Genomic DNA, 12,244 nt, shown 5'->3' with positions numbered 1-12,244 from the left:
ACTTGATATGTGAGACAAGAGACCAACCCCCACCTTGCTACAACCTCCTGACAGGTAGTTGTAGAGAGCAATAATGATGAAGCTTCCATGGAAGACCACCTTAAATGTGCAAAACTATAGTTGAGTCACTTTTTTTCAGAAATCATCAGTTCTTAGGACAGTCAGAGTAAGTGTTACAGGATTAAACAGAAATGGATGATTCTAATCTACCAAGATGAAAGAGAGTTTTTGCTTTAGGGGGACCCACAGCATGAAGTGACCGATAGTTGCGTGTGCTGCAGACTCATACTGTGCTCTCTGCACTGATATTCCTTTGAGTAATGATTTTACAAATTGTCTCTGACATTTCTTTCATAACCTAAAGTCAATGAATTTAGAAAATATCTGCTAGTTTTGCCCTACCTCTCTCAGTTAAAATTTTACTTTAATAAAATGATTTTTCAGTTAAATTGTGTCTCTTCTTAGAACAGAGATCTTAGACTTCTAGCAACTTTACTTAAATGAAGTAGGTGCAGTTATCCTCTTGTCTCTCAAGTTAAACTGCTCCTGCAAATAATAGTGACTGAGCACGTGGATTAGGCTATTTTTAAAAATAGAAATAAGACTATCCTTTTTCTCAAATTTATGTGACAGTGAGTATTGAATACTGACTCTCTCTTTGTGACACGTGCTTCCAAGTTTCTGGTGTTTGTACACATGATTAGGTGCAATTCACTCTCTAATTAGTAATTGAAATCAAAACCATTGATAAATCAGAAACCGGGTAATAAGCCACTATGACTGAAGTGACTAAAGCACGTTGTATGTATGTATCTGTAAAACAGATAACATGTTTTCGTCATACTCGGTTGAAGAAAAGCTACTGTACTCTAACCCTCTTCACCTTTTTTTGCCAACAGGGTCAAGCATCTTATCTTAGTGGAGCCATGGGGTTTTCCAGAGAGGCCTGACAATGCTGAACACGAAAGACCAATTCCAATCTGGATCAAAGCACTAGGAGCTATATTGAGTCCATTTAATCCATTAGCTGGGCTAAGAATAGCAGGACCCTTTGGTAAGTTTTAGATACTCTTAAGTACCATTTCTGTTTTGGTTAAACATAAACGTGGGGCAGATAGCACATTATGATAAGCTTTCTAGCAGGTCTGTATCACCCACAGAGGAAAGAGTTGAAGAAAGGTGGGAGTGGTTGAGGAAGGTTTGAACTCTTTGGGACAAGAGGGCAGCAAGCTCTTGCTATTAGAAATACTAATACGGTAGTTTACGACAAGCTACAGTAAGTGACTGTAGGCTCCAGTTACAGTGAGCCAGATTATGTGGACATCTATTGGGGAACCCTGACAGAGAGGCATGATTGTGAAAGGGTTTTTTCTGATTGCCTCTGCTCACAGTCCGTTTAATTTCCCTTCTCTGCAGTTTGATGGGCAAACAGGATTTCCAAATTCTGTTAACGTTTAGAAGGCAGTCTCTTACAAACTCGTTTGTCTTTTGTTCTGAATTTAGAGAAGTTAAACTGAGACTGGGTTCTTTCTATTAGTCATTTTCTTATTACTCTAGCAAGTCTTGTGGGCCTCATTGATGTCCTGCATAACAGTGGCAGTCTGTACTTCATATTTGTGTTTCTTCAGCAGCACTGATGAGATGTTAGGTAAACTCTGTATACCCTAATACTAGGACTAGGTAGGAATGACTGAAAATACTGTGGTATTAGTCTATCTGAGGAGTGGGGAGAAGGGCATAGTAAAGTCTTAAAGTCATCGTATCTATTCCTTCTATCGAAAAAAGAGTTTTATCTGTCTGCTGCTCCATGTACTACAGAAGTATCTGCTGGAGAGGCTTGGAAAAAGACATCCTTTTGGTCTCTTCCGAGTTATAATTAACTCACCTCTTCATCATTTTTTAGTATTCAGTCTGAAGATAAACTAGTGAGATTCCTAGGCTTTGCTTACATTTAAACCACATCTGTTTCCTAAATCTCTTCCTATAGAATATATATGTTTTAATATGCTGATCTGTTTTTTTCTTGTCAGGAATGTGACAAAATTAGCTTGTCAGACAAGCAACGTATTTTGTACAAACAGATTTTTTTTTTTTTTAAGTAAAATGCTAATCTGGTTAACAAAACAACCTGAAGCATATTGAGTGATAAGCACTGATTTAATACCTTTTATCCAATAACAAGTGCTTGCATAAATCAATCCATATGGAAGAGTTCCAAGCTGAAATTTGTCTCCTTTAGCAATAAGCGCACTCAAAACCATGCTGCAGAAACAGACACTGTCTTGGCAAGGTGTCCCCAAACCTAGCCTTGCTTACACATTGCTGTAAAGGGCAGTGCTTTCAAAATTTTTTCATCTCTTTCACACTGCATGTGTTAAAAACGTTTTCTGTCATCAACTTAATGCACAGTTCTTGACAGGTGAGGCATACTTCTTAGAGAAGAGTAAGTTTAAACACTGTCCTGTGAGGTAGGCATCAGACCCAACCTCGTGAAAGCACTGAACCAAATACAGCTTTCCTTCTACATGCAAATGTGGTTAAGCTGCTGGGCAAGCATAGTTGTTTGAACCTCACTATAAAGCCAATTGATCTTGTTCAGAGGTATGAGTTAAGCACTTAAATGTGAGCCAGGTTCGTTGGAATATCGTAATGGTATCACATTGACCAATCAGACCCGCAGGCAAATAATTAAAACTGGGAGAGAAAGAGAATCCAGAGGTATTTTTTAATTTGAGTGGTTTCCAGATAGAGGATTTGCATATTTTCCTTCACTTAACTGGAATGGTCACCCAGGAGGCTCACAGTATAGGGGGTTTGGTGCTTAGGTTGAATTTGTGAATTCCATTCCTAGAGCTGGACACATAAAAATTTCTCAGGACAACGGAAATGTCACGGTGACCACACCCTTTTTGTGGAACTTGCTGTCTTCCGTGTTAGTATTTCTTACAGCATTTTCATAGACACTGTGGAAAAGCAGCCAGACAAGTGTGTCTTCAGTAAACATTACAAGCATGAATCAGTGTGATTTCATTCCAAAATATTGTTCCAAGGTGCCTTAAATCCTTGTTTCATTCTCCCCTGTAAATTCCCAGAGAAGAACTGTTTTGCATTGGACCCACAGACAAAGCACTTCTTATCAAAATAGAAAGTGAATTCTAAAATTTGCTAACACTTATGCCATGACCTCCATGCTGATAGCAGGGGAAGACACAGAATTAGTCTCTTTCTTCCAGGTACTCTTATTCCAAGCCAACTGTATCATTTGTGTTCAAAAAAGCCAAATGCAGAGAAGAATAATCCAGCAATTGAACTCTCTGCAGGGAAAATAGAGCAGAGAGAACTGTAGGATTTTACAAAATCTTCATTGTTTTGAGAGCTAAATCACTGTTTCATAAGGGAATTATTTTCTCTTGCACTGTATTAGTTTTCTAAGTCTGTTTAAAGCGTGCATAAGGGCGTGTTGCAATATCTAATCTCAAGATTACAAAAGCATAGATCACTGTGACAAGGTCTATGTGAGTAGTACGAGGCCTTTGGCCAGAGGTGGGAGGGAAGGAGTGACATCATCATAATTGCACAGATTAACAACAATATGAAGTTTCTGCCATCTGGAAAAGGGGAAATGTAACCATGAATGGTCACACATAGTTGTGGACAGTGGCTCAATGTCCAGGTGGAGACCAGTGATGAGTGGTGTTCCTCAGGGATCAGTATTGGGATCAGCACTGTTCAGAGTCTTTGTCAGCACTGTGGGCAGGCAGACTGTGTGCCCCCTCAGAAGTTTGCCGATGACACTGAGCTGTGCAGTCAGTTGATCCACCATAGGGAAGGGATGCAATCCAGAGAGACATGGACAGGCTTGAGAGGTGGGCCCATGTGAACCTCATGAAGTACAACAAGGCCTGCACAAGGGCCTGCACCTGGATCGTGGCAATGCCAAGGACCAGTACAGGCTGGAGAGAGAATGGATTGAGAGCAGCCCTGAGGAGAAAGGCCTGAGGGGTGCTAGTTGATGAGAAGCTCAAAATGACCCAGCAATGTGTGCTCACAGCCCTGGAAGCCAGATGCATCCTGGGCTGTATCAAAAGCAGTGTGGCCAGCAGGTCAAGGGAGGTGATTCTCCCTCTCTGCTCTGCTCACATGAGACCCCACCTGGAGCGCTGCATCCAGCTCTGGGGCCCTCAGCATATGAAGAACGTGGACCTGCTGGAGTGAGTCTAGAGGACAGACATGAACTGGAGCACCTCTGCGGTGACAACAGACTGAGAGAGCTGGAGTTGTTCAGCCTGGAGAACAGAAGGCTTTGGAGAGACCTCATAGGAGCATTCCAGTACCTACAGAGGGCCTAAAAGAGAGCTGGAGAGGGACTTTTTACAAGGGCATGTAGTGATAGGACAAGGGGTAATGGGTTAAAACTGAAAGAGGTAGGTTTAGATCAGATATTAGGGATGAATAGTATTCTTAGACTAAAATTAGCCTTGTGCTGAGGCTCTTGTCCCAAAGATCCATCTGGCCAACTAGAAGACACTTCCTCCTTAAAGCAGTGTTTCAGAAAAGAAGCTTAAATTTAGAAGGCCTGAACTGGCCCCTGAAACGACCCACTTCTCTACTTTGGCTGTTAAGAGAGCATGAGGACAATAGTTTTCAACATTAAATCTCTTAATTTAGACCAGTACTTGTGCCTTATGTCAAGATTTCTACACCTGCTTTTCACCATAGACTTCTGTTTTTTCAACTAAACACTAGTTAAATGAACTAGCTTCAGAAGCAGACTGTTCTGTAATAGGAGGGGACAGACTTAAAGAAAAACAGCCCAGATTTTTCAACAGTGCCTTCTGGTTCTGAAAGGTGTGATGCATTTGGACCACTCAGTGCTACCAGAGCAAGAAGGTATTGGCATTATGTGAGACTAAACTGGTGACAAAAAGATACTCTGCTTAGCCCTTTTGTTGGTCCCCTTTGTAGGTTTCTTCTGTTGCTGCGGTGACCTTTCTCAAACACGCCCTGTATGTATTTAGCAGGGGGTGCAGCATAAAATCCTGCAGAGTTCTTATATTTAATTCCTGTTTGGTGTAGTGCCATCGTGTTTTCCTGAGACATGCAAGTGCTAAAATGAAATACTGGTTTAGAAGTCATTGAGCTTAGCCACGAGTTTAAAGCGGACATGTTTTGAGGGTTGTAATGAAAAGTATTAAGCAATCTGATAAAGTCATCTATACTCATTTCTTCTCTAATAGTGTTTTCTTTTTTAACAGGGTTAAGCCTTGTTCAGCGTTTAAGACCAGATTTCAAGCGAAAATATTCATCGATGTTTGATGATAACACTGTGGCTGAATATATCTATCACTGCAATGTACAGTCACCCAGGTGAGTATGAGTTTCCCAGTGTATGTATTGAAGTCTGTCATTCATTTACTGAGTGCCTGCTACTCCCTCCAATGGCCATGGCAGCAGTGTGCATGCTATTTTATTTTTAATTGTAGCATTTATTTTATTGAACGAAAAGATAACATTGCACTTTTTCTGAATTCCAGAAACTGATAAAGAAACTAGTAAAAACTATCCTATTTCTGTATTTCCTGTTAACTTGTGTTAATTCTGTGAGAGTGTGGGTACTAATTTAATTAAAAAATTGTCACAGTAGTTTAATCTGTAAAGAATTTCTTTAAAAATTTTTAAAATAAGGCATTTCATTCTTTTAAGTTTTATCACTCAGTCCTGTAAAAACATGGGGTCTTTCTGTTGAAAATTACGTGTAAACCTTGAAAATTTATATTTCTTAATTTTGAAAAATCCCAGCCTTGTGTACTCTGTGCTACCAAAAGGCACAGATACCCCAAATTAGATAAAAAGCAGATCCAATGGAAACTGAATTGTTTTTGCCCTTTTGAATGGCTTGAAGTGGTGAAACAGCTTTCAAGAACATGACTATTCCTTACGGATGGGCAAAAAGGCCGATGCTGCAACGGATTTCACAAATGGATCAAGACATTCCTATCACTGTGGTCTATGGAGCACGTTCGTGTATCGATGGTAATTCTGGCAGTACTATCCAGTCTCTGAGACCAAACTCATATGTGAAGACAATAGTAAGTTGACTTTTAAAGCACTTGTTTGTTTATTGTGTGGACTTGCTTAAGTCATATCCATGTGGCCAGGTTGGATGGGGCTCTCAACATCCTGGACTAGAGGGAGGTGTCCCTGCCCATGGTATCGGGGTTGGAATGAGATGATCTTTAGGGTCCCTTCCAACTCAAACCATCCTGTGATTCTCTGTTTTTTATATCAACTGTGGAAATGCTGTCCCTTTGACTTAGAGCCTGGGGTAATAACTTCTGTTTTCTGTAACAGGGAGAGAGAAAACACATTGTAGATCAGAGAAAACCTAGACAAAAGTGTTGAGTTCCCAAAGTAAGAACAAAACTTCCTGTAGCACTACAAGCCAAACTAGATCTTTGAGCAAGGTCATTCTTTATTTTGTTCTACAGTGTGCTAGTACAAGTAGGTTTTGTAGTCACAGGTTTTGTCTGTGTTTTAAACCACAGCAGTCATAATATCTGCATATATGTGTAACATAGTAGGAAGGCTCTCATAAACTGTTTTCATCTGTCTATATAATGCTTTTATTTCTTTAGTAAGAGTGGTTTGTACCTGGTGCTTAGGTTCTTGTAAGCATCTTTCTCTAAGTCATTAAAAGAATACTTAGTGTTTTCTTCCTAGCTAATGTATTTTTGTTTAGAAAAGTATTAAAATGTGTGTACCTGCAACTTGATGGGAATGTGCACTCTGCATTTTTTTTATTTCTATAAAACCAAATTAATTTAAAAGTACTCTTCACACATTTTCACATCAGTCAGCTGTGATAATTGAATATGCATGTATGTTACAATGCTGTGAGGTGATAAAATGTTTGAACACACCAGCTGTCATCTTACTGATGTCTAGAACTCTCTGGACAGAAGTGACAATATGCAATGTTGATAGTATGCTGTAACAACTCATTCAAATAAAATTTTATAACTTGATACAGTTGACATCAGAGCTAAAACTCAGAGAATAAGACATTGTTATTGAACTGTTTTATTGAACTGTATTAAAGAGCACAGATAAATTTCATAAATGTTAACATTCAAATTGAAAGTGTCACTTAACTGCTTAACCAGAAAGGGAGTTGAAACAAAAAGTCATTTTTAAAAAGTATACCATGTATTGCTGGGATAAGCATGTACTGTTCAGGCAGATTTTTTCCATTCTGGCCAATGGCTTTTAGAAAGGACTGTGGACAACTTTATTGCATTCCAGATTAAAATTTTGTCAAGCCAAATACAGATTCTAAAAGGTAAATAGGAGTGGTAAAAATTGCAGGGACACTCAAAAACCCATAGGGTGGAAAGGGCTCTAATGAGACCAAGACATGGACTGGCAGTGCCATGCTTGTTAAAATGCACAGAAATTCTGGGGGTTTATTACGTGTGTTTATTTCTAATTAATTTTTAATATGAGTTTCTGGGGGTTTTTAACACAATAACATAGCTGTACATTTATGGGATTCAGTTAGAGACTTAAGAGAGAGTGTTTTAAGGAGGGAAGGGAAAAATAGATTTAAATACATATTAGTCTTGGATCAATTGTAAAAGGGAAAGAAAATAGGTCAAGTGTCTTTGCTGTACACTATGGGTGATGGTTTCGTAGCAGTTTTACAGAGAATAACAAATTATAGAAATAATGCTTTCTTAAATCCTTACTTTTGTTACATAGTTGCTGTGAAATAATCTAGTTCACAAACATGGGGGTTCCCCCCCAAATATTGCATCATTTGGATTTTACTTGTCTCTGTTTAACATAGTAGTCATTAATTTGGAGGGTTGAAATCTGCTTCCACGAGTCTAGAAAATCCCCAGCAGTTTAAGCTTCTGAGTTCTTAATCATTTATCCCAGTGCCTTCTTTAGTCTCTTCTGTATCACTTTTTTAATACGAAAATCCAAGTGGCTTGATGCTCTCTCTAACGCAAACACTTGCAGGATTAATGAACAACCTGGCAGAACCGTTTGAGTGGAAAGCGCAGGGAGTGCAGATGCATCAGAAGTTTGATATTGCAAAGCATGTTCTTCTAAGTTTGCTTTGCAGTGACTGGTGCCCACTTGAATGGTGGGGGTTTTTTTAACAAGGTGTGCAATTGAATAAGCAGTAATTTTACCCTCTTTTCCTGTGTAGCAAAGTTCCTTCACAGGGGAAAGAAGATTTTCATCTTCCGTATGTTGAGTCTTTTTTTAGGCTGTATGATGCCAGGTCCTAGTTAATGTGTAAAAGTCAGGTTTTTCACCTTATCCCAGTATTTATTAATTTGTTTATTACATTTTTGTGAATCTGACCTGTTTCTTCACCTTTGTTTTCTAGGCTATCCTCGGTGCAGGTCATTATGTGTATGCTGATCAACCTGAAGACTTCAATCAGAAAGTGAAAGATATCTGTGATTCTGTGGACTGACTGTCTTCTGTTCTTTAGAAAGTCATACCGTAGATAGCATTTAATGGCAATACTTTAGGAAATCACTAAAGAATGCGGAGCTAATGGGACAGGCTCTGTTTGCACACTGTTTCTTCTAAGATGCTATTTGCACACTTAAACCACTGAGTGCCTATTTTGGGGGAGATGAAGAAGTTTGAAGCTAACTTTGTACAGTTTTTTTGAGATTATTGACCTGTTAGATACAAAATTACATGTAACTTTTGAAACTGGAATTTTCTTCAAAATTTAATTGAAACTTGCACATGTCGAACTCTCTAAAAATGCTGAACTCTCCAACAGAGAGAACTGTATCAATGTAGATACAATGTACAAAATGCAATTTGGTTTCTTTATGAATGTTCATATTTTTTAGTTGATGTTTCATAGCAAGATTATGAAAACGCATATGTATTTTATTTTGGGAACCCAGAACTCCATATACGATGTTTTAAGAGAGTGGGGTTTTTTATTCAATTGGAGTGATAACAGCTTATGAAGCTGATTTTTGTAAGAGGGATGGGGCCAAAGTAGCAAGCAGTGTCTGTCACTGAAGTATGTCTCTTAGTTTGTAAGAAATTGAGGTTCAATATTAGGAAATCTATCTTCTGTTGAATTTTATTTCCATTTATCTCAAGGCATCCTTTTTCATCTGTGCAACTTTTACGGAAGACTCAGTTTGTGAGAGTCAATGATGTCACCAGCACTCATGCTTCCATAAATATTTCCATGTGTAGATTTCAGTGATTGAAAATGCAGAAGATGGCTTGTTAGTTACTCCATCTATTTTTAACACTTTACTGCAAGATTTGTTACTAGTCTAAACCTAACAGTTGTAGATAAGCTGATAAGATTTTGATTAGGGCTAGGAAATGGCCACTTGGATAGTGAGCATATTTCCCATTTCCTTTGGTAGAAAACCTAGTCTACTTTTTAGTAAATTCAGGCTGAAGGAGAGGCAGAGGGAGAATATTGATGTTCTCTAACTAGAACAGGGTAGTGTATTTTATTTAACATGCAGCCTCCTTGTAGGAAGGATTATTACTGGAATGAACAATACCACTGTAACGAATTATAATTATATGTTTTGGAGATTCTTTATATATTTTAATTGAGTGTTTCAATATCAGAGATAGTCCAGTCTCTGCATCTTTTTGAATTATAGTTTGACATTAGTTCTTCACATGCCTAGTAAGTTATATTAAGGAAAATACTTTGTCACTTTAAAGCCAAATTATGTGGTGGTTTGTATTTTAACAAGTTTACATAAAACTATTGATTTGTTTTTGAATATTAAATTGACTGCTGAAGAGATCTTGATACTTTTATGTAGAGAGAATTTGAATTAATGATAGCACCGTGTTAAAGCTTGAATGGAATTCTCTGCATTTTTTTCTCAAATTAAGGAATTGTTGCATATATTTATGGTGTGGAAGGCAAAGATACCTAAAATATTCAGGAAATACTCTGATTATGTTCCCAGCCAAACATAATCTCTCTTTCTAAAGGAGATCTTTATCTATATGGTGCTATGTAAACATCAAACAGTTTTTGTGACTGCCTTGACTGGTAGCATTTAATATCTAGCAAGCTAAAGATTTTAATTAAAATGAAGTATTTATTTAAATTACTTTTTCAATCAGCAGATACCAGATTTGTAAAATGAAATTTTGGGTTATTTGCTAAAATCTTGAGTTGAAAATGGAAAATCTGAAGTATCTATTCCATTTTTTTAATATAAGCTATAAATTATCAGTCATGCCACCATTTAGGTGGATGCCTTCAGCGTGTTGGTTTTTATCACCCTTATCAGTGTCTTATTTTGTATTTATCAACTTAAACACCTGTTTTAATTATGTGTAAAAACCTAATGCACAAAATAAATTTTGAGTCTCCTCCAAGTAATCAAAGGTGAAACAAACTTGTTATTTTTGGATAGCACTTACTGATGGGAATTCTAGATTCCACGTCAAAAATTGGAAGTAGGGATAAAACTCGCACACCACATGTGAATATTGTTTTAAATATCCCTTGCTTTTTCAGCTTATTGTACTAATAAGACTTACTGCTTATGTTTTGCACAATAAATCTTAAATGTTATATTTGATTAATGTTAAGACAAGATATTGCTTTTGTAAAAATTATGTGCAATTAAGTCCTGGAAATCAAGAGTTATTAATAAGTTGAGCTAAACCATCCAAATACATTAAAAATATGGTAATGCTTATTTTCAAATGTCTCAGTGTTCTTAGGTTTACATGTATTTAACTGAAACTGTTGAGCGCTTGTCAACAAGTAGCTGCAAGCTCAGAATGTTGATTGTATGTACAAGGAAAATGATTCTTGGTATTCTTCCAGGCAGTATTAAATGCTGCTCTGAAGGTCAAGATGGAATTCTGAATATCCTATTGCTTGCAGCACAACCTGATCAAATTACCGGAATAAATGTCATAGGAGGTGCTGAACAGAAAAGGAATGGCACATACTGGAAATACTTGGGAGCTACACCTTTTGTGAGCAATTACTGTCTAGGAATAATCTCAGTTTCCCTAGAAGTTCTATTTCAGTGCAATGACCAGTTGCTTCAATGTACTGTGGTGAGCACTGAACTCTGATGGTGCTATTTTTATTACAGCACTATAAAATAAGACAAGAGTTACAGGCATAAAGGCACCCAAAGATCTATCCTGTTCTAGCATCAAAATGAAGACAGCTGTGTACCAGAGGCTAGAGCATAACAAAAAGAATCCAAAATATTAATAGAAATGCAAGATTAACAGCCTAAGCCTCCAGGACATGCTCTTCTTCCTGAAGTTGTTGTGATAAAATTTATTTAAAGTAACTTAGTAATATTTTGTTTGCATGGCTGAGTTCATCTTGTTACTTATTGAACCCTGCCAGATTAGATTTTAGTTCCGAAAAACTGATTTTCAGAGAACTTACTGATAAGACTCTATAATAAAACATTCACAACCATCACAAGGAAGTCCCTGTTTGTATCTGATTGTGAAATGGAAATGGAAAATGTGAGTTCATACATGTTGAGCTTGGAAAAATGGGTCCAAACAAGAGAAATGTCATCATCTGGTTTCACGTGGATTAAATCAATGCTGGCATTTCTTTTTAATAATTATCTTTCTAAGGTTAGAGCACAATACTAATAATGCCAAGGTCGTGAGTTTGATCCCCATAGGGGCCATTCACTTACAAGTTGGACTCCATGATCCTTGTGGGTCCCCTCCAACTCAAAATATTCCATGATTCTGTGAACATTCCTACAACTGTTTGTTCTGATCTGCCAGTCTCTGTCTAAAATGCTCTCTGTGGTCCGCATTGTGGTTCCTCAAATTCCCAGCCCTTCCAGATCACAGTTACTCAACTTTTTCACTGGGGTTAAAACAAGATTGAATACAATAAAAAAAATCTGGAATTAATGTATGGGCAGACATAAAAGGAATGCCTGTTTTGCTTGCAATTATTCAAATGTAAATCTCCAGAAGCCTAAGGCTAATAGTCAGCTGCTGCTTAAAGGAGTAATTTCTTAGGGGCTCCTCCCTAATCTCTTGTTTTGTTGGGTTCTTTCACATTGGCCGGTCACCATCAACCTATCCTGCAATGTTTAAGCATGGCAGCACACTAATGTTGCCAGAAGCCTTTATCTGAGGATTTATGTTTTGTAGGAAACACAAGTGAAACTTGTGAAAGGGTGAGGCACTAAGGTAACTGGAGAGAGACACG

General features: G+C 37.7%; 1 protein-coding gene across 1 annotated transcript in view; it reads left to right on the top strand.

The window, feature by feature from the left end:
- ABHD5 (abhydrolase domain containing 5) overlaps positions 1–11,488 on the top strand; it is a 30,150-nt gene extending 18,662 nt beyond the window's left edge. Inside the window, exons 4-7 of the mRNA XM_027659473.1 lie at positions 900–1,054; positions 5,256–5,367; positions 5,903–6,089; positions 8,399–11,488. Coding sequence (XP_027515274.1) covers positions 900–1,054; positions 5,256–5,367; positions 5,903–6,089; positions 8,399–8,488 — 544 coding nt within the window. The 3' untranslated portion in view covers positions 8,489–11,488. The remainder of the gene's footprint in view (positions 1–899; positions 1,055–5,255; positions 5,368–5,902; positions 6,090–8,398) is intronic.
- The last annotated feature ends 756 nt before the right edge of the window (positions 11,489–12,244 follow it).

This window comes from Corapipo altera, unplaced genomic scaffold (assembly GCF_003945725.1).
Source record: "Corapipo altera isolate COAL_440 unplaced genomic scaffold, ASM394572v1 44b, whole genome shotgun sequence".
NCBI classification, from domain to species: Eukaryota; Metazoa; Chordata; class Aves; order Passeriformes; family Pipridae; genus Corapipo; species Corapipo altera.
This window is presented reverse-complemented; position numbering and strand designations above follow the sequence as displayed.